Source organism: Vollenhovia emeryi, unplaced genomic scaffold, assembly GCF_000949405.1.
Source record: "Vollenhovia emeryi isolate VEMERY1.0 unplaced genomic scaffold, V.emery_V1.0 DF939190.1, whole genome shotgun sequence".
NCBI lineage: Eukaryota > Metazoa > Arthropoda > Insecta > Hymenoptera > Formicidae > Vollenhovia > Vollenhovia emeryi.
This window is the reverse complement of record NW_011967176.1, coordinates 701,873-729,285: the sequence shown is the minus strand read 5'-3', so window position 1 is coordinate 729,285 and position 27,413 is coordinate 701,873. Positions and strand designations below refer to the sequence as shown.

Below are 27,413 nucleotides of genomic sequence, written 5' to 3'. Positions count from 1 at the left end.
TGATAGCACAGAGCAGAGAGAAACCTGAAAGCGGCCACGGCGTTTTACTTGATACCGATTCTTCAACATCAAACTTTGATTCTTCAACATCACATTTTGATTCTTCAACATTAAATTTTGATTCTTCAACGTCTTGTCTTGTCTTAAAATAGAATAGAATAGAATAGAAATTTGTCTCAACTTTCAAACTGCAAATTATTGCGGTTGAATGCAGAAAGAACCAATGAACATTTTGCCAAAAATTGGTTACACGCGCAATGTTTCACCTTGTATCTTTACATCATGAACAGACCCATTGCTGGATTCATCGTGAAGTTGGCAGCAGTGGCGAACGAGATGTCAACATAACCTAGCAGAACCGAATTGATCCAACACTGGGTCAAGCTTGTTGCACTTCGATTTATCGAGAAGATGAATACAATTATTTATTGAAGTTCTGCAAGAGATTTCCTTTGTAACCCTGAGGTGGCGTTGGAAGACGCGTACAGCTCCGATTCTAACGGAGCAGCTTTAAAGAAAGGTCTAACGTTGACTTTGAGGTTTGGAATACGTGATACTTAATGCTTGCTCATTATTTCAAAGGAACGTTGAAAGCTTACAAAATGAATGATTATAGCGAGGGGCGTCACGACGCTCGAACATGAATACGTCCGCCAAGTTTACTCTACGCGGCGGTGACGCGGCGTTCGCCGACAGGCAGCGATTTCTGTTCGATCAGCTCGCGATCGCGGAAAGCAAGTGCAACAAGCATGACGAGTCTGAGAAGGGCGAGGCAGCGGCGGACGAGCGCGGGAAGAGGTCAGCCCCGGCCGACGATCGCAGGCAGAAGAGAGAGACGAAGAGATTTCGAGGCAGGGAAAGTATCTTCAAGCGTCCCGAGGGCCCGGCGCCGCGCGCGAGCTTCCGGAATATTCCGGATTACCACAGGAATCCGCACAAGTGGGTCCGGTATAGCCTGGACGACGTGTCCAGCGAAGACATGACGGAGCGCAGCAACACGCAGGCCGCTATGTCGTTCCTGAGGGAATTGAAGGCGCGCAGGAGAGAAGAGGAAGCCGAGGAGCGCAGGGAGGAGATGGACGTTGATCCCTGCGAGGCCGAGGATTCTACGGGGACGCGCTTCAAGTTTAAGAAGCGTACGTCCCAGATCGCGTTTAAAAAGCCACCGAGAGAGGCGGCGAGTGACGCGGCGAGTGACGCAGTCGAGGAGCTGGACGAGAAACCTGTATTTAGAAGCAGTAAGATCATCCTGCCGGAATACGTCATCGGGCAGAAGCCAAAGGGGACACGCAAACAGAATCGACCGGCGGTTAAGGTCGACCGCTCGAAAGAACTAAGGCTAGACCATTTGCAAGAACCCGACGAAGAGGACGATGACTGAGCCGAGTGTACAGTGTATATAACATTATTGTTGCACAATTACTCAATGAGTCTGACTGTGGGTATTTCCGCGATAGGAAATTCACGAGGGTTCATAAATTTTGGTGTATAAACACTTGTTAAACCCTTTCATGACCGAATTATTATTTTTTTTAATGGGACACTAGCACTCCGAGGAATCAAAGAGGCGAAAAAAAGTACTTCTGGTCGTGAAAAGGTTGTATATTAATCTCATAGTTATACGGTATCTACTGCAAATAAGATTGCGCGTTACCCTGGTAGTGCGGTGCATTGACTGAACATTGGCCCAGTATTGGAAATGCATTAGGCAACTTTTCCAAATGTAAAGCCAATATTGGCCGTGGAATAATGTAACTGTCATGATGCAATATTGCATAATAATAATTATATAATATTAAATTTATACTGGAAGTGCATTGGCCAGTACTGAGCAATGTAACACGAATATGCAAATCGAAAGTACATTTGCTAAATAAGAGGAGACGTCCGTCTTACGCTTCGTCAATGTTGAAAATATTAAATTTATATATTTCCCAATGTATTGCGCTACTAGGGTACATATTACAAGAGCAAAGTTCTCTCAATACTGTGAGACACGTACGTGTATGTAATTACAATAATTAAGCGTAGAGTTAAATATAAAGACATCCGAGTGTGCGATTATTTTATCTGCATTCTGTGTAATATAGAAAAAAAGACGAATATACAAATATATCTCTTATTACAATGCGAAAGATGCCTATTTTCGACGAGCGAAACGACTACGTTGTATTTCACTTTTAGTGCCGAGGGTGTAGAAGGTGCGCGGCGAGTGCAGCTGCGCGCGAACAGCCTGCACCGAGTGCGCGCGCGGTGCACGTCGCGTCGCGTTAGGTTAGGTGCGCTCGCTCGTGCGCGAGGTCATTCGCCGGCGGGTGAGAGATTCGAGAGAGAGTTTCGCGGCTGGTGATGTCACTCGGGGCGACCGCCTGAGCTGCGTCGAGACCTCGGTAAGATCGCCGTCGCGGGGACGCCAACGCGACCGACACCGGGACGCGCTTTCTTCCGCGGCGCGGGGAGGGGGGTGCGTACATAACCTGTACGTACGCGTACCTGTCGCTTCGATTTTCAAAATGGCGTGCCGAGCGTGAGTGGCAAGGAGAGGCGAGGACAGGCACTCGCTCCGTCGTCCTTGTCGTCGTCGCCGTCGCCGTCGCCGTCGCCGCCGCGACATCCAGCCGTGTTATCCTGCCGTCGTAATCGTCGGGTCGCGAGCACGTGTACGGTGCCCCGCTCGCGCGCCAAGTTGCCCCCCCTCGTGAAGGAAGTTATGCCATCGCACGCGCGCAGGACGTAGGGAAAGCTCTCTTCTCTTCTTCTTTTTTCTTCTTTCCTCCCCGCCGTTTCCTCGTTCGCGTTCCTTGATGGAGATCCCGGCGGAGATCTCGATGGAAATCTTCCTAACGGCGTTCTCCGTGATATTCAGTCTGTTAATAGTGTTCCTCCTTGTTGTGATAGGTAAGCACTCGCGTCAGGCCGCTGGTGCGGCCTCTGGCCACGACGTCCTCGCGCAATCGCATCATCGGGGGGACGAAAAAAAAAACGCGCGGATTTCGGGTGTCTTGTTTCGCTCGTTAAAACAGCCTAGTATTTTCTAAATTTGGTGCGACACTTTCGTGCGTGGAGCTCGAGCTTTTTGTGCGCGTCGGTATTGGCGATAAGCTTATCTTCGCATTATGTCACGTTTCGTACAGCTACGTCATTTCTTCGAGTAGCAACAGAGAGCTTGCTGTAGTACGCTTAAGTACTGAACTATGGAATTTTACAATATATGTGAAATTTGTAATTCAAGCTTAAAATTCGAAGTACATTCGTATCGTCAGAATGTCCAAGGGCCAGTTTCACGAACATCGGTTAACTGTTAACTAGGGTTCAGTCGACTCCCTACCTTTTTCCATCTTATTATTTGAGAAGAGACGGAGAATCGGTTATCCTTCGGCTAGCAGTTAACCGATGTTTGTGAAACTGGCCCTAAGGCCCGGTTTCACCGACGTCGCTTAACTGTAAGCTTAGTTTCATTCGTTCTTTGTCTCTTTCCAACTGTTACTTTAGAAAGAGACTAAGAACGAATTAAGCTAAGCTTGAAGTTAAACAACGTCGGTGAAACCGGGCCTAAACGGCTAACTTTATTAGTATGGAGTGAAACCGGAAAGCGTTTTAAGATCTTAGCCCCAATTATAAGACTTAACTGAATACATTTGTTAAAATCATGCGTGTTTCATTATTTTGTTTTTGTATTACTATGTGCCACGTATATATATAAAATATTCATGCGATGATTTGTTTCAACAGGTTGGTACTTAGTCTGGACGTTCTTCCTGTCACGGTTCCGCTTCGTGAGAGAATTAACTGGGAATGGAATGAGTGAATCGTCATCGGTGAACGATTTGAAAACCGGCCGCGCACGCATAAAGAAACTTCGTCGGGATTAAATACCGAACGATATACTGAAGAGCTACCATTATCGATACAAACGTTTGTGCGAAGCGAAATCAAGTTTAGATATCTCGCGACGGAACATACCCGACTGAGACAAGATGTCTGTAAATATACGTTGCGCGACTACGGAAGACCTGCTGAATATACAGCATTGCAATTTGCAGTGCCTACCCGAGAATTACCAGATGAAATATTATCTGTACCATGCTCTCTCGTGGCCGCAGCTGAGTTACGTAGCGGAGGACGAGAAGGGGAGAATAGTGGGATACGTGCTTGCCAAGATGGAGGAGGACTGCGAGGACAATCCCCACGGGCATATTACCAGTCTGGCCGTGAAGCGTTCTCACAGGAGACTGGGCATCGCGCAAAAATTGATGAACCAGGCCTCGCGAGCGATGGTCGAGTGCTTCGGAGCAAAATACGTTTCGTTGCACGTGCGTAGAAGTAACCGCGCGGCCCTGAACTTGTATACGAGCAGCTTGCAGTTCGAGGTATCGGAGGTAGAGCCAAAATATTATGCAGACGGCGAGGACGCTTATGCCATGAAGCGAGATCTAACGAGCTTCCATCACGAGAAGGCCCTTAGAGACCGAGCGCACAAGGAGGGCAATGTTCACACGCATCTAGGTAGATGCTGTGGCGATCACTCTTAGTCCATTCATCACGGCTACTGGCGGAACAGGATTGATTCTCGAGTCACTCACTCGACGAATCTGAGAATAAAACCCGCTGTGTCTTTTGACAAGAAATAACGAGACAATGTCTGGGGACTAATTAAGAAGCTAATTGTGTGAAAACTTTGTTACTTCTTGCACGGGGCAAGAGCATCTACTTATCAAAGTTTGACCTGGTACACTAGTAAAAGTATTTTATATGCGACTGGAGGATACTTGTTAAAGTTTGCACGATGGAATAAGATTGGACTTTGGGACTGTTGTATTTTTCAGTTTACGCAAATGCGCAATGTAATTGAAACTAATAAGTTGACTTATAAATGCGTAAGAAATAAAGAATTCTGGAAAGGGCAATCTATTTAATCTTGACTTCTTTCTTTCATTATAACTTTATTGAATGACTGAAACTGTAATTCACACGTCACGCGCCACTATGCAAAATTAATTGTTCGGGGCGTTGTCAAGCGTGTTGTTAAAAAGTATGGTAGAAAAAAATAATATTTTACAGCACTGAAACGGGCTCGATTTATACAGTTCCTACTTACACCTTAAAGTCGGATCTATTTGTCTCGATATATTTTCATCCTCAAATACTTTGTCTTTCTCGGCTGTATTTTCGGCTTAAAAGTTATTTTTGACATTGCACGATATTTAAATAAGTTTACTCCACTAATGCATCTCGGATGTACCATTATGTTTGTGTATACATACTCCATTTCTGTAATAGGAATAATTATATTATGTATATATATATGTATATATATAATATGTATAAATATATCTATGTACAAATAAGGTGTCCTTAAGGTAACATAATTATTTAGTTTGTAACGCGTCTCGACTTTGCAAACGGCACAAAGGAGTCTTCAATGATAGAACGCAGGAATTGTCCGTGCGCAATTATACCGGAAATACGTGATTAAAGCGTCATGATGATAAACCAATTTTCGATGTGTGGTCAACGTTCCTTTAAGGACACATCGCGCGCGCGCTACATCGAGAGTTTTCGTTTCTAATTTTATTTCGTCTAATCCTGTAATAGCTGCTCTCGGATATGTAGCTCGTAAGTTCGCAGTAATACCGTTACGTATACATTTACGAGTGACCGCGAGGATGATGCCGCAACTATCGCGAAAAGATCATCCAGGTACAATGTGTGAAAGAAAAACCAGGGAAATGACGAGCCGGTGTTCGCGCGGATAGCGACGTTCGTCAGCCTGCGTTTTACAAAAAGGAGAAACCATTCCATTTAATGCTACAACACGACATATCCGAATACGATGATTCGCGGATGATAAGCACCTATAGATTCGACTATCATATAAATTTCTAAATATACAATTCTATCTATCTACCTATATATATATGTATAACTGCCTGCCTATGTATTATAATTACAAAAACACTTCATCAATAAATTATAATACAAGTCTCGTAAACGAGGTTCGTATATAAATGCTTCTCCATGCGCGATATGCTTGGTACATAGTTTCTACAAAAAAATATAAGATAAATGTCATAAGTCGCCTTCAAAGGCTCGCTTCGTCTCTGTTGCACACAACAGTAAATCACATTAGTCAATCTATGAATAAAAAAAAAGACATCGAGAGAGAGATAACTCTCATGAAACAAAGGGAATCGTAATAGACCGCTAAAGCTGCAACAAAAACAGCCAGTTATGTCTTAATAACGTACGTAATTAACAGTTATATCTCCATTGTTTAAACGAGGTGCGGCGAAACTCTTAGATAGAGAGTTGAATGGTTCCGCGTGTTGAGCGAGTGCTATGGTCGGCGAGCTATTTTTAAGTACACTTTCGCACGTGGAGAATGCCGTTAGAACAAGTGCGCCGCAAATTAGCGGTTGGATCGTATACATACTTTTGGCCTCGACAGGCGTGAACTCGAAGAGTAATTCTAGCTGTGATCTCGGATCTTAACGTCAAGTTCGGTTTAGCCTTACTCCTTAAGACTGATTTTAATGCAAGATAGTTTTAATGATTGGGTGATTAAAAAGTAATTCCATGACTGACTTATATAGACAGAAATGCAAAAGATAAAACGAGTGCGATATTTTTCCAACGTATGCGTTATCGGTGTCAGTCTGCCGCAGGACCTGCTAGATCTAATAAAAACATTCGTTCGTTCGCTCTATAAAAAAAAGGCGTCATTGGTCTCGTTGTGCAAAAGGATTCGCGAGTGCGCGTTAGTTGCCGTGGAAAATTTTTGCGCGTTAAACAGCTTACAAATTCGATCCGCCGCTGACTGCGGTTCACGGTGTGTGCGCTTGCGACTAATTCACCGTTATGGAAGAGCCTGGTAAAAAGGCCTGGGCGCCCGAAAAAGTCGTAACCCGGCGGTAAAAGCTTCGTATAAAATTCATTTAAAATTGTCTTCCAAAAAAACTGTCCGCACCAAGTAATATAATTCAGCCTACGCGCGGGGTATTCCAAAAAGATACCGCCCGCTGAGGGGTGTGCGTTGAATTTTCTTGGTGTCAATTTTCCGATTTACGAGTTATTACAAAAAACAGAAACGCGATTGTTCCTCAATTCGACATTGGTATTCATATCGGTCTTTTGCCTTGCGAACAAAAGCGGCGGTGATTCGCTACAGGAAAACACTTCAAACCTGTCGTTGAAACTGCCAATCGCCGATTTTAGCAAATATCAGTTAACTGTAATCGCGAGTTATGTCGCTCTTTTTATTCTAATTCTTTCAAATGAACGGGGAATCCGCGAACCTAAAATTACAGTTAACTGAAAAACCGGTTCTAAAAGAGAGATATGAATACATGTTGTCTAGTCGCGTGTGTATGCTCTACTGTATACATACATCTATAAAACTAACACGTTTAGCTGCGTACGTCGTCGGCGTATATCCGAAATAGACTTTGCGACGTGGCAAGACAGTCTGTGCTTACCAGGTCGCAAATTCGCAAAAGCCACTTCGGAAATGCTTTACTCCTGCCAGAAAGCTATTGGCCTCGTTATACTCCATTTCACAGGTCTACCTGAACGTCTAATTGAACGGCTACATATATTTCCTATGAAAGATTACAATGCTTATATTCTCGAGTACATTACAAAGACACTCGTCCCAGGGTTGTGGTTCTCTTCGTTTCTTACAATCTATATACCGGAGCTTTGGCAGTAGCAGGTTTCTATATTTTAGGCCACGGATTTTCTTTAAAATGAAATGGAATAATAGCTGCACGGGACGCACTAAAGTGCGCGGACATGTTTTTCATCTTCGCGAAGCGTACACGGATCATGTTTGATTATCTCGCCATTTAGTGTCGAAAGTACCGTCAGGATTCTAAGCAGAATTCTTCTGCGCTAGCACTTGTTTTTCACCCAAAAAATAACAGGCGCACTTAGTACTATTGTATCTCTATTCATAAGTGGCTGAATTTCAAAATAACAGTAGCCATCAATGATACGCATCTCCTACAGATAATTCGCTTGAGGGATCACATTCGTGAGAAATTCCTGAGATACTTTTGATCCACTTTTATACAAGAAAGAATATTTTTTTCGCCAACGCGTTGAAGATTCTTAGCGATGTTTCAAACTTCGACGAAAAAAGAAAAAAACCCGCGAAGATTCGGAATGATCCCTCGAGCATCATCTTCGTGTCATCAACGCGATCGGCATCGAGCTCCAATCGCGGGACAAATCCAGAAATGCGTTACGTTTGAATCTTCTACAGTCTCTCGAACTTTTCTCCGTCAAGGAAACTCTCTCGAAGACTGCTGCATCTCAGTTGAAGGAACTTGTGGTTTCGCGTCGTGACGAGGATTTTCCTCAGGGCTGTTGAGCGGCGTGTATCATGGCGACCTTGAGATCCTTGGCCAGGTGTGAGACGTCGACGACGCTGTCGACCATCTCCTGGACCGCGGTGACGCTCGGGAAGAACTGGGCGGCCTGCTTCGTCTTCTGCACCGTCTGCGCGAGCGCCTCGTTCAGGGAGTTCGCACATTGTAGCACGCGCGTACGCACGTCGTTGCGCGTCACGTTCCGGTGCACCGTGTCGCCGATATGCACTAGCCGATGCGCACTCAGCACGACGAACTTTCCGTGAGCCAGAAAAACCTGTAAAACAATTCCACGCTTCAGACCTTGCTTGCGGTTCATCTCGATGAACAAATTAAAAAATTAAAGACTATCTGAAGAACTGATAATGTGAATAAATGATTATTTGAACGGGTATTCCTCGTTCAATTTTTATTATAAATTTAATTTTATTATTCGTGAAAAGTTGGTGAAAATCAGAAAGACAGTCCTTGCGCAATCACGAAGTGATTAACGATTACTAAATCTGCTAAATACTGTTAATTAAATACTATTTTCGTTGTATACACACTTTTATACGTCCCTGGGACAGTTATATACTTTACCGTTCTGTTTATCGTATCTTTGATGTATTCTAAGGTTCGAACATTATTTTCTAACTCTATCGTTTCGTTCTTGATTGCAATACACGGCGTATGCTTTACTAACTACTTATCTTTAACCGCAATGCCGGTTGCGTGCAATGCACTTGCGAGGGAAAAAAAGAGGTCATCGTGAAAAAGTAATGGAAACATGCAGCTGACGTGCGCTAACTTAAGGCACTCTGTCACACAATAGCACCGTCGATATCTACGGTTCTATCATTCTTATCGAGACTGTTGACCCATATGCACATGTGCTTAAAGGCTGTTTCGTGATACGAAGACGTGCAATGCTCGAACCAAACGTGAGGAAGTGAAGGAAAATTTTCGCCAAGTCTCCGGAGTGATTGCAAAATAGATCTAATCAACTTTTGTCGCATCAGACGATACTATTGGTCGACCAACGCTTAATGCGTTAACTTGTACGAAATAACTTATGTAATACAATTTACAAAAAGTGTCCTTACAGAGGAGAACGATTATAGAACATTCAAATCTCAATTTTTATTGAGACGAGAACGACGCCGTTTGTTACTTTAGCCGACAATCAACGTAGCTCGATGTCGTCGTGTCCCACGTGAAAGAGCGCGACGGGTGGTGCCGGTGTTACAAGAGCTGTTACAATTCAACTCGCCTTGGGTGGTTGATTATGCTCCACCGTTTGCAGAAAGGCGTCGATGGCGTGAGTCAGGTGCGCGCCGTGCGTGATGACCTGGGCGACGTAGAAGGCCAACAATTGCTTGTCGTTGGGGTCCATGGGCGTCGGTGTCGTGGGTGGCATTTGAATCGCGGCATTGTCCGCCTCGGACACCAGCAGATCGTAATTGCTGCGCAGCTCCTGCGGCAGCGTGGCTCGCAGTTCCTCTCGCTGCTTCGCCACGACCTCTCGCGAGTCGAGATTTACGTAGTCATAATCCTCCCCGGCGCCGCTATTGTTGCTGCTGCCCGTGGAGATGATCGACGCCCGCTTAAAGAGCAACGTGGAATTTCCCTGCACACACAGAGCTCCTCTATAAGCAACAAAGGCTCATTCCTTAAATGTCGTCCGCTTTATTCACACGATACAACATCCCAAGATATAAAAACAGAAGAAAAATTTTTTATAATTAACAATTTCGCCAGTTCTTTAATTTCGAAATGAAACACTAGATTTGCAAGTGCTAGATCTACAAGTACTCGGTCACGCTCCGGTCTTCGAATATTGCGGACGCTTCCAATTTTGCGTTTTCTCTTTTTACAACTTGACCCACATACTCTTGTCTCGAACACGCATTTTTAAGATCGTGCTTGAAAATGACCAAACCAATGGTCGAGACGTCGCACTATTAATATATCACAAATTATATTAATTTTAATAACTACTATTAAATTGCCTCTGCATTTTTTTCCTCGTCTTTCTCCGTCCATTTTAATTCTTACAAGGAGAATCGCAAACAAGAAAGTGGACTTGGATTTCAGTTAATTAAAGATACAAATGAGTAGAAGAAAAAAAAATGAAAGAAATTTGAAGACTAGTTCCTCGATTAGTAATTCGTCAGCTCGATACAAATTAATGCACCCTCCTTCTCTTCAGGGACATTGTGATGATTCAATTGGCGCATTGCTACGTCGGAGGTCGGAAGTCGTAACAAATACACTAAACTACTCACGGCTGCAAAAGATACTTACCTGAATGAAACTAGCGACCTGACGAACGTCTTCCGTGAGTGCCCGAGCGCACGCGATCAGCTGGTCAAGGGGATCCGTCTGCACAGGTAGCAGCAGCGAGGACGGGGGTCCGTTAGTAGGTGTCGGTGTATCACCGCTGCCACGACAGAGCTTGCACGCGTCCCACTCCATCGTGTCCAACTCGGTAGCGGCTTCCTGCACGAGCTTGTCAGAATCACGAAGCGCCTTCACCAGCGGCCGTAATTTCGTGGCCAGGCCCTTATCTGGCGCTTTGCCCGCATTGCCCAGCGTTCCTGCGCGCAGAGCACAATGGTTCAAATTTCAACAGCAATATTATACTCTATCGTTCATTGAAAGATAGAACGGATTGTTGTGATTTCGAAAGAGATTGCGAATTCAAAAAAATAGAATTCTGCCTCGAAATCTCTAAAGTAGACTTTAATGTACGATATACAATTATTTCTATTAGCAACTCTTTTTTGTGTAAAAACATCAAAGATATAATAAAATTTATAATACAATTTTCTTCTACGAAAATTTAAGTAACTAGTTGAACGTAAGAAATAAAAGTTATTTACAACTAAATTTCAACGAGATCCTTTCAAGATGCAAATCAATTAGAAACGTAAGAGCCATTTAGGACCCGACACAGGTGGAGGTAGCCAATTAAATTACTAAGTGAAAAGTAATTTATTTAGAGAAAAAGAAAAATTTTGGAATGCTAATGGAAATAATTATATTTTATTTCGTTGAGACAACGATAGTATTTTCAACTGCGTTGAAGACGTTGAACTGAAGTTAATTTCTTCACCTTCCGCGAATTCGGCTAGATCGTGAAGAGACGTTCTTAGCCTGAGTGCAGCCAGCCTCAGGTCCATGAGGGTGGCGTCCAATCGCTGCGGCGTCCTCCAACCGGGGCTCACGAAGCCCAGTAGCCTCGCTATCGCGGCGGACGCCTCGCTCTGCAGCCTCTGCAGACCTTCCAGGGCGGAGTCCAGCTCCAGCGGAAGCTCCTTGCTGACTGGCACATCGTAAATCTGTTGCGAGGGTGGCGGCGGTGTCGGGGTCTTCGGTATCGGGGTGTTGTGTCGGGACGGCAACGAGGACACTGGAAGACGCGGTCGGGGCACATCGTAATCCGGGGCGGCCAAGCTCGATCTGGAAGCCAGGAGAGGATTCGTTATGCACGCGGCGAAGACGCGAGGCAACATTTCGGCGGATCGGAAACTCTTTAAATTTATCGCCGACGGCACTGCCAAAATTTCCAAGCGGGATGGGGGGAGGACTCGCAATCCTGGAATCTCGGATCCCCGAGGCATCTCAGACGCAGCTCTCGCAATACCCTTTAAATCATCCGTTGCGAGATTCTTGAAACTCTATTCAGCTCCTGATTTATGTCTCGCGCGAGAAACTTCTCTCGCGGATACGCAAAGTTTCGCGAGATTCCCCGAGACCTCTGGAGCCCGAGAGGAGCGTACAAATCCGGTGGACGTTACCATAAAGCCGCGGCCGTACGTCCGGGGAATTTCCCGGGGCCGAGCGACGCGACGTATCGCGGCAATGCGAGCGGGGATGTACCTGTTCGATCCGCTGAGGGAGCCGTCGTTGGTGAGGCTGGAGGCCGAGCTGCTGGGCGTGAGGGGCTGCAACGGTCGCGGCACGTCGTAGCAATCCAGCGGCGTAATGCCGGAGCCGCCGGAGCAATTTGAGTTGGGCGTGCAGGATGTCGGCGGCCTCGGGATGTCGTAGCACGACGGAGCCGGGCTCGGGCTGCTCGCCGGCGACGGGATCACCGGGATCGCGCGTGGCGGCACGTCGTAACACTCGTTCACATCACCGCCGCCCCCGTTGTCCACGGAGGTCCGCGCGTTGTTGCTCGTGTAGCGGCCTGCGCAGGCGGAAGTTAACAAAACTTGAATCCAGGGAATCCAACGGGATCACATCAGCTTCCGAGCGCCCGATCTGGCTCCTCTGAATGAAGTTAGCGCGAGACGTTTCGCTAATGGGACTTTTAAAAGCCCACATAGACTTCTTGCTTACGGACGAAGTTTGTGTTGGTTGATTTTTTTATAATAATAAATTATGGTAATCAAGAATACTTAACGTTTAATTATAGAGTAATGTGTTTTATCGGAAGAAAATCTAGAAAGAGGGGAGTCTTTATTAAACGCAGAGGAAAGTCCTCTATTATAAGATAGTAGGTTTCCGACGTCCAAATTCAATCACAAATCTTTTTTCGCAACGATTGCACGATCTAACGATCGGTTTTCCATTGAACAGATTTCACTCCAAGGGCAATAAATTCATGGTGGAACCAACAAATGATGCCCATTGATTTAGCAGAAACTCCGCTATCTCATATTAGGAACCTATCTCATAATAGGGAACTTTCCTCTATATTTTTCTGTATTCTTCTGCACACGGAGAGAATTTTCTCTTAAAATTTACCTTGAAATCATGTAATCGTGAGACAACACGACATTTCGAAGAATTTTATGATAGTTTTTTGAAATTTTACCACACATTTTACTAGTAAAATTTCCAAAAACTCTCATATAGTTCTTCAAAATGCCATATTGTCCCACGATTACATGATTTTCAGGATAAATTTTAAAAGAAAATCATCTCCGTGTAGTACATTTTTTTTCCTTAAAATTGTTACATATTGCAAAAAGATAAAATATTTTTTAGAAGGTGGAATAATAAAAATTGACTCAATTTTGCTAATCTAAATCCAGCAAGATATACTGTAAGCGGATTAATATTTCAAAATCGCTAAAAGCTTATGAATCAACTCCAAAACTGGGATTTGTATCTCGCCGTAAATTCGATTAAAAATTAGTGGCTATTAATCATTCCGAAAACTAATCGACGCGTCAAGTTAATCAATATCTCAGTTACTGAATAAGCTTCAGCAGACGGCTTTATCGCGACCGCCATTCGATTATAGGCGGAATGTTTAGTTTGTGAATAATACGTACCCGTATTGTGCGAGTGCTCATTGTTCGTCGAGTTGAGGGGTGAATCGTGTCTGGAGGGTGGCGCGGGACTTCCCCGACTCGCTGGGAGATCGTACAGGTAGACGTCCCCACACTTCTGCGGCGTCACAACCTGCGTAATCGAAAACAGCAAAGCAATTAATTATATCCAGATTAATTATCCGAGTTGTTCTGCGTTTTGTGTTTCCACCAACTGCACCCGTTCGCAGTTGGTTCATTTTTCGTCGTGGTTTCCCCGCGCAACAGTTAATCGCATTAACTGCAAATGTCATTTTAACCGTACTTACTTAAAGTCTAAATTATCACTATTTACTAATTCTTATACGTTCAAATTATTCTTCAAATCAAGTGTACCGTATGTGTGTAAAATTAACACAACTCTAAGATAATATAATATACAAATACACAAATTAAGGAAACGAATGATAATTAGAGTCCTTCTAATCAGAGTCTGGTCAGCAGACAACTCCCAGAAGAAAGGCAGAGAAACAGAAAGAGAAGGAAGGAGAAAGAAAGAAACGGAGACAGCGAATCTAGAGGAAAGCCCCATATTATGAGATAGGCTCCTAATATAAGATAGCGGAGTTTCTGCAAAATTAATAGGCATTATCTGTTGGTTCCACCATGAATTTATTGCCCTTGGAGTGAAATCTGTTTAGTAAAAAATTGATCGTTAGATCGTGTGATCGTTGCGGAAAAAGATTTGTGATTGAATTTGGACGTTGAAAACCTACTATCTCACATTAGAGGACTTGCCTCTATATCCTTTTCTCTCGCAGACAATTGCCAGAACTGGCCTGTTGGCCAGACTCTGATTAGAAGGATTCTAATGGCGGTAATTTATTACCATTAAGAGAATATGAATATTGCTTCTTCTCTTTAATGGCTTTCTTAAAGATAACAAATGTATACGTGTTTTCAAGAATATAAATTAATATTTCTCGTTGCATAGTGTTTGTCACCACGCAACGATGAGGAAAGCGCTTTAAAATACATTTCTAAGACCGCGTGCCCTTTTCAGAGCCACTGTCTCAGCTGCAATCCACATTCTCGTCTAATTAGGCACTGCAATGTCACATGCGCCAAACGCAAATGTTATCGTGGCTGCGTCGTTTCCCAGAACTTTTCGACAATCAACTTAGGGGAAAAAGAACAGATAATACCGGAGGCTGATTCGATAGACGCCGCGAGAGAGCTAAATCCACGCGCACCGCGCCTGTGACGAAACTCGTAACGAAGTTATTTGCACGAACGCCAATCAGCTCTGTTACTCTTTCCACTGTGCGCGATGTGACCTCGAGGATTCTCGTTTGAGTGCAGCCCGCCGCAGCCGTGGATTAATTCTACGAGATCGCTAATTGAGTTTCCTACGAGGAGCGAGGAGGATTCGGGGAGAAAAAAAGGGAAATTTCCATTTCCTATTGGCGAAATCGCCGAAGCGCCGTTCTTTCGGTGGGAAACACACCGTAAGGTGCGTTCACGATTTATTTTGCACATCGTACGAAAACGTTTCGCAGTAGGTAACTTGGTAAACGCGACTTTTTGTGAAAAAGAATACAATTATGACATTAACAAATTTAATCGCTACTTTTTGAATTTTCAGAAACCAACCATTTTAATTACAATTTTATTGAAATAAAGTGCATTTGGAAAATGAGATTTTTGCCCACCGACGTTCTCGAGACTCGTTAGAAATGATTAACGTGGCATATTTCAACAACTTCGGATTAAATGTCCTACGGATTAAACGTCCAACCACCAGCTGGACGTAACGGCGACGCAAGCCTGCACATTTCGAGCGTTGAACCGTCGGGAAAATGTAATTCCGCTGATAAAACGTGAAAGCGTGGAAGTCGATGCGACGGGTAAATACGGGAGAAAAAGGGGGCGAAACATCCCCCAGGAGAGTGTAATCTCGGAGGCTCATCGGCCGCTGCTTTGCAATAATAGAAGCCCCGCAACTCTTGCGTTACGCGTAAGCGTCCTACTCTTTTGTTACCTACTCTTTTCTTTTTCCCTTGTAACGTCTCGGTGCACGAACAATAGCGGTTGAGGACTTTCCCTCTCGTTGGTATCGGTAGAGTACCGGCGATTTTTTATTGCCGTAAAAAAAAAACAGAGATCAATAAACATGTATTTATATACTAAGTACCTGTAAAAAGTCAACCTGTGAGGTTGAGAGATAAAAATTCTTTGGATATGTACGTAAAAGTACATATAAATTTCACTTCGAAATACGTTTTATGTTTTTTGCAAGTACATTAATAGACGGGAGAAAAATAAGTGTCAGATCAACTCTTATGTACTCAAATTAACGCGTTCATTGCTTCGTGTATACGCAATAATCTATAATCTTCTTAGAAGCATTTAATAAACTTACATTCCAACAATATTACCGTCTTATTTAAATACTATAATTGTCACTTTAAAAATACATATAATCGTTCTAACAATAAAATCGTTTTATTCGTTAAACGTTTGCTAGTAAAGAGAAATTTTGAGTCTAAATTGTGAGAACCGAGTCCCGTTTATTTTGTGGCTCACGTTGGCACTCTCTCTCCTTTCTACATTTTTTTTTCACAATATTTTGGTATTAATCATTAATCTTCGATTTGAAAATAGGCTATTTTCTATCCAATATTGTTTTCTTTCCATTCAAGAAACTTATTCCTAAATAATAAGCATATATATTTTTGACTGAATTATATAAAATTGCTTCATTTAAGATAATTTCATTTCAAGATTTTCACGTTGAAATTAAATATATTTTCGAAAAAGAATATTCTTTATTTCTGTGTATACATGTCGCCTTGAAAATATCGAGTATTGAAACAGCTGCTGCAAAAAGCGACAGGTAGAAAAATTAGCTTTCGATAAAAGGAAGCTAATTTTTTTCCTTGCTTTCGCCTCAGACACATTTTTTAAGTAAGAGATAAAAGATTAAGAGTGTGATCTGTAACGTAATACAGGGGGAAGTTAGAGATATTATATAGCGCAACGTGTGAGAGAAACGTGGAGGAAACGTCGGACACGCCCTGCGCATAAAACGGAGCAGCCTCGACTACGATATCGCCGTAAAGCTCGCGCGGTCGGCAGAAATCCGCAATTCGCTGACCGACGGCCAGTTTTGCGCTACTCAAGTGGGACAACCGGCTTCTACTTACGGCCGAAAGTTCCCGCTCGGCGAAACTTCGCCGTGTATTCAGGAGGACAAGGAGGGATCGCGCGCGTGCAAGATGCGCTCCTTCAATGTCCACGGAAACGTCGGAAGATAGGACGCGAATCTGGGTCAGTTCTTATCGGCCGGGCGGCAAGAACCCATCCACCGAATAACACGATGCCACAACCACGAACCAATCCTCGGCTCCCTTCGACAAATCATTTCGACCCCATTTGATTCGCCGACCGGGCGCGCTTGCGAGAAACCCGGGGACGATTTGTTTCAGCGCCGTCGAAGTGCTTGGCGAAGGCGACAGCGCATGCAAATGCGAATGATGTAACCGCGTGAAATTCTAAAAATGTTACGCTGATTAATTCTTGTTACATGTCATGAATATCGCGCGCACGTAAGAAGTTATTTTCCTCTCACCGATCATGCGAGAGACCGCGCTGTGATTTTATCTTCGTTTACAATCAGACTTTACGCGAATAGTTATGACATAAAGGCCTTTCCGCACTTCTTCCAAACGAGCAGGCGCTGTTTAAAACAGTAACTTCTCGCTGATTAATTAAATTGCTCGGAGCCTTCACTCTGCCAGTTTTGGAATTATTCCGAAGCTGGGCCAAATTCGATGTAAAAGCTCTCGGCATCGAGAGAACAGTAAGATTAACGAAATGAAGTTCTGAGCGTCGAATCGAAATTTCGGAGTTCAGGCACACGAGATAGACCAATGGAAAGCCCTCTTTCGAAAGAACAGCTCTCTGCACTAATTGCCCGCTCTGCAAGCTCGAGTTCCTTCTTGCGAGCGCACACTCTCGTGAGAAGGTAGCCGTTACCCGGAACCGGGAAATGTGCTAATTATGCCATAACTCACCTCTTGATTATAGCTCGCCTCTTATGCGACAAAGTTGAGATTACCCGTCACGATTTACGAAGATGAAGACTACAGACAGCGGCTGTTTAAGTGAGACAAATTGATGAGGTGAAAAAATAACAAAAAAGATATATAACTAAGTTTATCCTTTCAGACCAAGAGAAGATCCCGAATGAGTTATTTCTAGTTCTAGGAACTAGTTATTTCGTTTCCATTCATGGTTAAAAACTTGCAGTGCACTCATAAAGAATTCAAAGCATCCATCCCAGATAGCACACGTAGTTCTATGAATATTTGGTGGAGCGCAAATATTCTTAATTTCAGAATATTCTCTCTCGATTCGAATATTCTATAAATATAACATAAGATAAATACATAAGAATGGCCTATGGAATATTTGAAATATTCTTAAAGATTATTCTTCAAATGTTTACAAGAGTGTCTCGCGCTATCTGGGATTGTCTATTTTTTTTATCTATATCTTCTATTATTGTAGAAGATATGGATTGGAAATGGATACAGCTAATTATATGTAACGCTGAAATACTTCGGGAGACCGGCGATGATTGTGAACGAGATAATTAATAGCCTAATAATTTATGTCAATAGCGTTGATTTATAAACATATCATTTTTAAGTTCTATATAACCATCTTTCGCGAAATCTCAGATAACTTCAAATCCTAGTTGGACTATAATATAAAGAATCCGACGAGGTCAAGATCGGAAACGTATAAAAATCGGGACAGCAACTTCTTGACCCAAGGTACCACATACATTGTATGTATTATATAAAATGTATACACGAGTATATATAAAAATAAAAGTATAAGTATAAAAAAACTTTTATACTCTTTTATAAATTCTTACACTACGCAAAGGACTTTTTCAAGTTAATAAATAATTTCGCAAGACCCGAATTCTGTGGAAAAAAGTACTCCTACGAAAAGTTAAAATTGAGTTATTAAAGTTCTACGTTTCAGTGCGCATATATCTTATTTCTTTGCATTCGATTCATTGCATAGAAATCGGAGCTGTATTAATGTCCGCGTGATTAACAGCGGATCGATCAACATTTTCCCGTGCAACGTGAAGAGCACAACGACGGAGTGCGTCCACGAAAGAGCGGTGCGGCCGTCGAACCGCCCGTCTGCTCCGTCGTGAATTAAAGTCGCTCGCGAGTACACGTTATCGTGTGTTCTTTGTTATTATGAATCGAATAGTACTATCGTAGTGAAGCGTAGTACTAGAGAGGGGGTTGGGTGCAGGCGCGGGGGAGGATACTGGAAGGTTGAGAGCGCTCGTGTGCAGCGCAAGGGTGCACTGGAACCAGCGGGGTGGGGTGGCGATGGAGAACAGCCTGGAGAGGGAGGTATACACCCTCGGTCGATACCGGGCGTCGCGGCGCTAACTGTGAAAGGCGTATTACGCTACGAGGGTGTACGAGAGAGAGAGAGAGGGGGGGGGGGAGGGGAGGGAGAGAGAGAGAGAAGAGGGCGAATGAGAGACAGTGACGAATTCAGAATTCTGGAGACCCTAGGCAGAAGGGTACGCAGGTTCCCACGTAGTTTAAATAATTTACGAAAGCAATTTCCGTCGTATTACGGAAAAGAAATATTTCAGGAAATAAGCGTAGCCTCATCAGCTCATCTTTACCGTTTTAAACTAAATGGAGACCTATTAGTTTTTCAGCGTGTCTTTGAGTCTCCTCCGCTTATCGACAAATCCGTTAGCAAACGGACGATGACTTCGTCAAGCCGCAAGTGGGTGCAATTTGTGCGCTTGATCTTGAAAATGCAGATTACACTTTGTAACGCACGCGCGTTGCACCGTCTATGAATACAATTATCCAAATACCGTAAAATTTGAAAATCATAAAATCGTTTATTAGAAATGCAATATATAATCGCAAAAAATTGCTATTAATTACGCGATTATAGTTTCATTAATTATAGATCCGCTCCTGACAGGGGGCTGAAAAGAGAATGGGAGAAAGGGAGAAATAGAAGGGAAAGGAAGGAGAAAGAGAAGGCTGGGGGAGATAGAAAGACGGTTTCCATGGAGACGCGGAAGGAGGCTCTCCACCTTCTGCGGAAGCAGGACTCTCGGCTTGTCTCAGGCCGCGATAAGAATTTTTAGGCACGATCAAAGGAGCGATCTGATCTCGCGAAAGGTGTCGCCGTGAAACGTCCGCGAGAGGGATTTGCGATGCGCCTCGCTCGCATTTCCGAATTTGAAAGAGCGTGGCGTGAGAAAAAAAAAGCGTCAGTTCATTTTTGCACGGACGCCCGAAGTAGAAAATGCAACTGCAGAAACCACTGCTCCGCGTTTATTTCACACGGAGGAAGTCCATCCTGAATTCTCGGAAATTTCTCGTAAAATGTTACCACACTGTCATCAGATATCGCCCTTTGTGCGGCCACGTCCTAAATGTACGCGCGAACATGCGCGTCGCATAAATCCCTGGCGTATCACCGGCATCGCGTTGCATTTCGGCAACGACCGTATTTACATTGGTTAACAAATTCGTGTGTGCGGCAGCCAAAGCCGAACAGATCGCGCGCACTTCCGAGAACGTGAACGCCGTTGCAGTCGTAATCGCGTTAGATTGCCGCTTATGAAGTTCTCGCATGAAGCTCACGAAACTTCGGACGCATCTTCGTCCGGAAACGCGCGCGGAATAATAAAGTACGAGAGGGAGACGGCCGTCTATGAGCGGCCGTCTAAAGCGGCCGCGTGAAAGCGGTGGTTGTAAAATGTACAGTAATAGTCGGCGCCGTGCCAGCCATTATTTAATCCAACCTTAGTCGTAGTTTCAACGAGCCTTTATCTCTACGTGCAGCCGTAAACTTCCTTTATAAAGTATTTTATAATATTGTAAAATTGAAGACTAAATTCTGGATGGGTATTCAACCCTTACTTTCCGTTCGTGCTACCGGATGGTCATCTTTTGACCAAAAAAAAAAAACAAAAAAGTGAAACGGTACCATTAGAGACTGGTAATCGAAGCTACCTACAATCGATTCTATGACATAGATTGAGTCACGCTACCTCTAGAAAAAATACGTTCCTCCGCTTATGCAATTATGACGATGCGGAAACGCGAACTTCTAACTACACGGAGAGACCGATATGGTTACCACATGTCTAATTGGGGTCGGCGCAACCCCAATAAATAGTAATATTTGAGACGGCTATATCTGTACCCACATTGGTGTGACAAGCAGCGGAGACAACTACATGCGTTTTGTGCCGCAAACTTAGTGAACGTTGCAGCACAAAACAATGTAGATGCCCCTACTGTTTATACGGCAACATTTTAATTTTACAACATCAAATTTGGTTGACCGTATCTGGCAATTTTTAGGTTTAGGACTCGCTACGTTGCGACCGTGGGTTTTGGCCCTTTTCAAGCGATCTGACTATACAAAGTAAGAGATTTAAGAGTTATTACATAAATAAAGGTATATAACCAGGTCCGAGATATTGAGCCAACAGTCAAACAAATTGCAATCGTTAGAGATATTACTTGAGAAACTCATTGTACATGGATTCGCGTGTATTTTCTTGATTGTCTTTATAGTCACAAACTAAAAGAGTCTCATTTTACACATTACTTTTGTACAATTAGTTTAATTTTTAATTTTTATTTGTAATTTTATTTGTATTTGTGACAAGCGTGTAACTCCAATTATTGGTATGTTCCCTTTTAGAATTTGTGCTTGATAAAGACCCACAAACCCGTGGTCGAAACGTCGCACGTTATACTTTTTATTTTTAATTTATTAAACAAGTGCCAGTTAAGGTCGACTAAACTGATCCATTGTTAAAAATGAGCGTGTTAATAGAAGGAGAAAGATGCAGAAAATTGAGATTAGTACTAGATGGACTTACATGCTATGAAAGTTCCGTGTCGAGGCTTGCTACACGAGAACATTGCTAGAGAGATGACGGAGCATGACCGACTAAATCTTAGATCGAGAGAACAAGTATAAATGAGTAAAAGTCGAAAGAATAAGCCAAAAGAATAAATAAATAATGACATCCGGAATTAAGTTAGGCCGATAATACGGTCATAAATAGCGTTAAGATTTTCCGTGTCTTTTTGTAAATTGATTGTATCATTAGTCTCTTTTATATAAACCATTTCTGCTATCTCTCTCCTTCTTGTGTTACCCTCGCGGTGTAAGCATGCGTGATCGCGCGAGTCCTGAACATAAAAATTGCCGGATACGGTCAATCAAATTTTAAGTTGTTAATTATTGCTGGCGACCCTGAAGATTATTCTTGTTATTTTAATTTTAGTTATTGTGCCGTAGCCGGTCTTTCCGTGTACGGAGTCAAATACGATACGAATGATCGCTTTCTAGATCGCTCGAATGCATCACGTCGAGAGAATCGCCGTTTATCGACGCAGCGCGTTGATTCTGCGCGAAACTTATACTAATAAAAATATCAATAACCCTATCCGATTAGTCGGACGAGAGCGGCGCACATCGGAGAGAGATAGATAATAAATCGCGCACGATAACAGGATCTTTTACGATTCTGATAGCGCGTATGTGTGCGTGCGTGTATGCGTGCGTGTATGCGCGCGCGCCGGTTTATTACGCGAGATAGCATCGCTCATTGTCCCTTTAATAAACGGCCGGGATGGTCTCCCGACGACCAAGAAGAAGCGGCTACCGTTGCGGCTCCTGACGAGTCGCGGGCTTCTGCTTCGATCGCCCGGAGTCACTCGAAAGCGTCCTGGATGCGAGTGATTTACGCCAGTTAATCCGCGACGGGCGCACCGCGAGATGAAATTGGATTTCTCGTTTCACCCCGCGTTATAAATTCACGGGATGATTCTACGCCGCGGCGTCGGGGCCCAGTTCGCTCCGGATCCTAGATTGCTTTGAGGTATAGCGCTATCGCGGCGCGCGATCTGCGTGTGACGGCGAACGAAAAAAAGGACGCAGCTGAAATTGGGGATAGAAGATAAGCGCGGCGTTAGTGGCTGGAAACAGTGTAGTAAATTATATATCAACGAGATGATGCATACGTGCGTGCGATGTTCTCCTCTTTACAAGAAATGTACGTGTAAAAAACATACATTTCTTTCTATGAAAAATATGAATCTTTGTAGACGCCCCCTTATCTCAGCCTCCCCCTTTACAGAATCCTCTTACATCGATGACGCTAGTTTATGGCGCGAATGATCGCCGAGTGCGGGACACAATAAAGTCGCTGTCGGCTCGACGACGAGGACCTCCTAATGAGTGTAAATAGGCTTTTCCTGGTAAACGGAAGGTGGGATCACGCGAGGAGCGACATGCAACGACGATCTCTCGAGCGGCCCCCGGTCACGTGTCGACGGAAACGAACTCGCCCGTGGGTGAGAGGGAAATTAAGATCAGGCAGGGAAATTGTGCGGCGAGCGGAAATCTGACCGGTGGCGGGGGCAGGCGAGGAAAGGGGGATTGTTTGCCGTCGCCGAGGGGAAACCCTTTCCTTCAGAAAGCTGGAAATGAATGGCGAGAAACCACCAGGTCGACGCGAGCGAAACGAGAGCGTGACTCCGACGTGTTTTCAGAAGCAGTTGCGATCACAGGAGGAAATGTCTCTTCAACGACACAGAAAAAAGGGTCTCCTCGAGGGTGGGATTTTTTTAATCTAACGAGTGTACTCGCGGTGTTCTCTTCGGCAAATCTTTGTATCAGTGGATTGAATTCGATACGCGTGCCTCACACTAGTAACAATCGTATAAAGAGCTGACGAAAAAAGTATACAGATTCCCGATTAATTACAAAATAGAACGCTCTGGTCCGATCGAGCGATTGCCCAGTTGCGCGGAGTTCCGGTTGTGTTCTCGATCGGTTTTCGTCCCTTAAAACTCTTGTCTCGCATAAACGGCTGCCCCAATTAATCAATGACCCAAGTAAAATGAAATTCATTATTTATCTCTATCAGGAACGCACGGGCCTTTTGCTTTTTTAAACAATGCGGCTACTATCGAGCGGAATAGCCTGTCGTTAGTGAGAAAGTTAATGAGAAAGAACAAATTAGGCGTGTCATGATGTGATAAAGAGCCGAGGCGTGACTTCGACGCGTTTCCCGTGCTGGCCATTACGAAGGAGGGCGAGAGGTATCGTTCGAGAGGCGAGTCTTCGAGTCTAACGAGCGCGCTCGTGGTGTTTCTTCGAGAAACTTTTTCTCGGAAAAAAATTTTGAAAGGGGAAACTTCTCTAAATATAGTGCCTCTAGGACCGGACAACTCGTCCACATGTGACCGTTTCCAGAAATGAAAAAGTTAACAGGAGCGAGCACCTCTCGCTGCCTCATAAGCGCAACGAAGGGGGTGACACGTGACTTCGGCGCGATTTCCTGGAAGCCATTACGAAGTAGGGCGCGTTTTCCCGAAGTCGGGTCTTTGCAAACACTGGGTCTCGCGCCGCGTTTCTCTTTAAAAGTACGTATATTTCCTCTAAATTTTCTCGAGCAGGAGTAAGTCTTAACAATTTTCATCCTCAGTTTTCCTTCAAATTTCAAAGGCCAACGGTACGCAGTTGGAAAATTTCTATTTTCTTGTTAAAAGATAAAAATGCCGGTCAAAATTTTTGTGTTAAATGTTCAACACATTCATGTGCTAATTTAACATATTGCTCCTGTGTTAATCGACCTCAAATGTAAAATTATTAAAATAACTAAAAAGAAATGTTAAAACAACACGATGTGTACTTATTTTTTGATCTGACACAATACATATGTTCTATTTTATTAGTAACAAAATTTATCTGTTAAAATTTACAGAATAAAACGTTGATTTTATTCTATGTAACATAAGTGAGAGTGTTTTCGAACCGTCATTTCACGTATTACATCTGTAAAATGTAACAATTACATTTTTTAAATTCAACAAAATTGATTTCAAATTATTTTGAGATTTACATTTGTGTTAAAGTATTAACAGAGTATTAGTGTGATTATTTAACATATCCATATTACGTTAAATTAACACAAAAATTTGTGTGGACCGTTTTGGGACATGTGACATCCGGTAAATTTAACACAAATGTTTCAACTGCGTGTATGCAATTTTGCACGAAAGGATGATATTCTAGTTTAGCAGTTCTTTTGAACTGCGAACAAACTTACATTACTCGATATCCCTTTAGATAAAACGATGAACGGTGGTCGAGACCGGCGTTAAGTCGAGTGCTTCAGAAACGCGTCGAGAGCCACGCGGAGTAATGAACGAAAACGGCCTTAATTCACGGCGGATGCCGTAAAAACTGAAAAGGGAAAAATCACGCCAGACCGGTCGTGTCCGCGATCAGAAATTCGCGAGCGCCAAGAACGACTGGATAATCCCACGCGAGTTTCACAGTTCATTGATAACGGCCGTTAAAGACAGGCCTGGCGGCCCACGTTCAGCCAACTCCCGGCTCAGCGTAGTATATCTTCCTCGGTGTCCGTCGAGCAGGCCTCGTACCCGCTGTCCCGGCCACCTCCTCCTTCTCGTCCTCCTCCTACCCTTTTCATGCCACTTTCAGCCGGTGCAACAGCGATGCGGTTTGTCTACTCGCCGTCGCCAACGGCGGCCTCGAGGAGCATTCGCGCCCCGGGCGGAGATTATTCTGCTCTCCCTCGCGCTGTATCGTTATCGCGCCACCATTTGCGCTCTCAAAGCGAGAGGTATGAGAGGAACGTCCTGGAGGCAGGCAGCTGCTGCAGGACGAGCGCATCCGGTGCGCCTCGCGCAGAATTATCCTCGCGATACGAACGCGAGAGCAAAGTATCCGCGGCTTTTTCAAGCCCTTTACTATCACGGCACGAGGCCTGGAGAGCCAACGGCTTGCTAACTCGAAGAATTTGCCATTTGATTCTACACCATTCGTTTTTTTTTCCCCACGCACTTGATTCGCGCGGTTCTCTCTCAATAAATTGTATATCGGCGATTTTATCAAAAATTTATATACGAACGACCCTTTCGACGCTCGCGAAATATTTGATTGGAGCTCAGAGTTAGATTGAGGATAGAATTTCCAAATCGCATCTGCTTTCACCGTCCGCGCGGAAATACGAACGAGTTGCACTTGTCGCACTTCTGCTCGCAGATTCGTATTTCATACGTCACTGGCTGCTGCAGACCGAGGTAGTCGAACGTACCACGATCTGGTTATTCTAGTTAACATCGCGAAGCTCCTTTCGCCTACGTTGCACGCACTTGTGCTTCTCCTGGTGCGTGTGTGTGTGTGTGTGTCTCTGCAAAATACTCGCAGCAGACGCAGACGGCGAATATAGTTGTCCAGATACTACGAGATGTCTCGTTTCATAAACAACTAGCAACGCAAACTTCTCGACATGAATTATGTAAACACAGTCGCGTGGGAGTCAATTACCAACGCATCGCGAAATTGTATTCATCTTTCTCCGAGGAATGAAAAGTGCTTCGATAAAATACATTGAGGAATTTCGTATCAATTAAAGTTTCGTTAGCGATAAAAATTCGTTTATATTTTTTCAGGCAAATTCCGAGGGGTAAACCGCGGAGGGCATTGCGGCATTACTAGACATTTTGGACATTAGTTTGAGCATTATAAACTAAGATAAAACAAGATAAATAAGATAATAACACAAGGTAATGCCGACTGGGCATTAGTAGACATTGGCGCACATGAGTTCGATCAGCGGTTTGCCCCTCGGTAAATTCTGCATGAAAGCTGGACGCAGTTTGTAAATTCGTCACAGTATGTGTAATAATAACGTGAATCTTTTAATAATTTAAAATTTATTAAAAGACTCACACATCTCGAGTTACAAGAATTGTACATTCAGAACTGTATATTTGAAAATAAAAGACATATCCGAAAGGAGGACAGAATTAACATGTGATATATATACGTGTATCGTACTCCGTCTCCCCATTTCTTATCTCTGGTGTCCTTATCTCTCCGTCCTTTAGCTCAATTTTTTTTGCCACTGATTTATAGCTAGTTGCCTCGTGTAACGACTCGGAGCCGCGGTCAGGAGAGGAGCGCCCGGTCTCGCAGATTTCTAACACGTAAAAACGTGCACCACGAGCTATTCTCGGAAGTCGGGAGTAGTCGACGAAAGACGGAAGAGGAGTGCGAGGGTACGCGAGCCGAGGAAGAGAGCTACGTGGATGTATACAGTGCGCGCGGGATGAAACGCGTCCGCTCTTCTTTGAGCCTAACCGCCCAAGACATTCCACCGGGATGACTGCATGGGACCCCACTGCGCGCGCGCGCGGGTGTCTTCCCATACACATTCGCGATCGGGCAGACGGCGGAGGAGGAGAGAAACAGAGAGGAGCGTGCGGCGACGTCAGAAAGTGGACATTGTCCGGAATCGGCGGTCATATAAGGGCAGCCGCGGACCTTCGCGTCAGAAAAGGTAGCCCCCCCCCCCCCTCCGCGGGACATCTTCAGCAGATTGCGCTTCTTGTAAATCGCTTTGGGACGCGACGCGACGGTATGCCGCTGTTGGAACGGATGGGAGGGTGGAGATTGGGGTGGACTCGCGGAGGGCGGCAACGTCCTCTCGCCAAGACCCCTCCGGTTGTTTTCGAACCGGGAAATTCACCCTTCTGGGGTTATCCGATCGTAAATATACGAATGCAATTCCTTTTGCGATTATCGATACGTTCGCTTGAATTGCAGATGTGACAAACGTTCGTGTTCGACAAGCTGTTAGCTCAAGTTTGCTGCGACACGATACGAT

The 27,413-nt window shown here is 44.1% G+C and overlaps 4 protein-coding genes across 5 annotated transcripts in view; 3 read left to right on the top strand and 1 right to left on the bottom strand.

Moving 5' to 3' along the window:
* The first annotated feature begins 273 nt into the window (after positions 1 to 273).
* LOC105562355 (protein TSSC4) lies at positions 274 to 2,135 on the top strand. Its single transcript, XM_012013135.1, has 2 exons — positions 274 to 539; positions 617 to 2,135. The coding sequence occupies exon 2, from the start codon at positions 641 to 643 to the stop codon at positions 1,379 to 1,381; it is 741 nt and encodes a 246-aa protein (XP_011868525.1). The 5' UTR covers positions 274 to 539; positions 617 to 640; the 3' UTR covers positions 1,382 to 2,135.
* A 319-nt stretch (positions 2,136 to 2,454) lies between these two features.
* LOC105562354 (small integral membrane protein 13) lies at positions 2,455 to 3,893 on the top strand. The gene is made up of 2 exons (XM_012013134.1): positions 2,455 to 2,898; positions 3,733 to 3,893. The coding sequence occupies exons 1-2, from the start codon at positions 2,805 to 2,807 to the stop codon at positions 3,870 to 3,872; spliced, it is 234 nt and encodes a 77-aa protein (XP_011868524.1). The 5' UTR covers positions 2,455 to 2,804; the 3' UTR covers positions 3,873 to 3,893.
* A 62-nt stretch (positions 3,894 to 3,955) lies between these two features.
* Positions 3,956 to 4,905, top strand: LOC105562353 (N-alpha-acetyltransferase 10). Its single transcript, XM_012013133.1, has one exon. The coding sequence runs from the start codon at positions 3,978 to 3,980 to the stop codon at positions 4,530 to 4,532; it is 555 nt and encodes a 184-aa protein (XP_011868523.1). The 5' UTR covers positions 3,956 to 3,977; the 3' UTR covers positions 4,533 to 4,905.
* Positions 4,906 to 4,926: 21 nt separating this feature from the next.
* LOC105562352 (breast cancer anti-estrogen resistance protein 1) overlaps positions 4,927 to 27,413 on the bottom strand; it is an 88,187-nt gene continuing 65,700 nt past the window's right edge. For both annotated transcript variants that reach the window (XM_012013131.1, XM_012013132.1), the window contains exons 4-9: positions 13,637 to 13,766; positions 12,234 to 12,543; positions 11,467 to 11,813; positions 10,656 to 10,948; positions 9,622 to 9,978; positions 4,927 to 8,646 (exon numbers count right to left, since the gene is read on the bottom strand). In XM_012013131.1, the coding sequence (XP_011868521.1) occupies positions 8,359 to 8,646; positions 9,622 to 9,978; positions 10,656 to 10,948; positions 11,467 to 11,813; positions 12,234 to 12,543; positions 13,637 to 13,766 (1,725 nt within the window). In that variant the 3' untranslated portion in view covers positions 4,927 to 8,358. The remainder of the gene's footprint in view (positions 8,647 to 9,621; positions 9,979 to 10,655; positions 10,949 to 11,466; positions 11,814 to 12,233; positions 12,544 to 13,636; positions 13,767 to 27,413) is intronic.

Bases quoted from the DNA above. Each gene is read 5' to 3' on its own strand.
- LOC105562355 (XM_012013135.1), top strand. From the start codon at position 641: ATGAATACGTCCGCCAAGTTTACTCTACGCGGCGGTGACGCGGCGTTC.
- LOC105562353 (XM_012013133.1), top strand. From the start codon at position 3,978: ATGTCTGTAAATATACGTTGCGCGACTACGGAAGACCTGCTGAATATA.
- LOC105562354 (XM_012013134.1), top strand. From the start codon at position 2,805: ATGGAGATCCCGGCGGAGATCTCGATGGAAATCTTCCTAACGGCGTTC. The intron at 2,899-3,732 runs GTAAGCACTCGC...TTGTTTCAACAG, and splicing joins GTTCCTCCTTGTTGTGATAG to GTTGGTACTTAGTCTGGACG.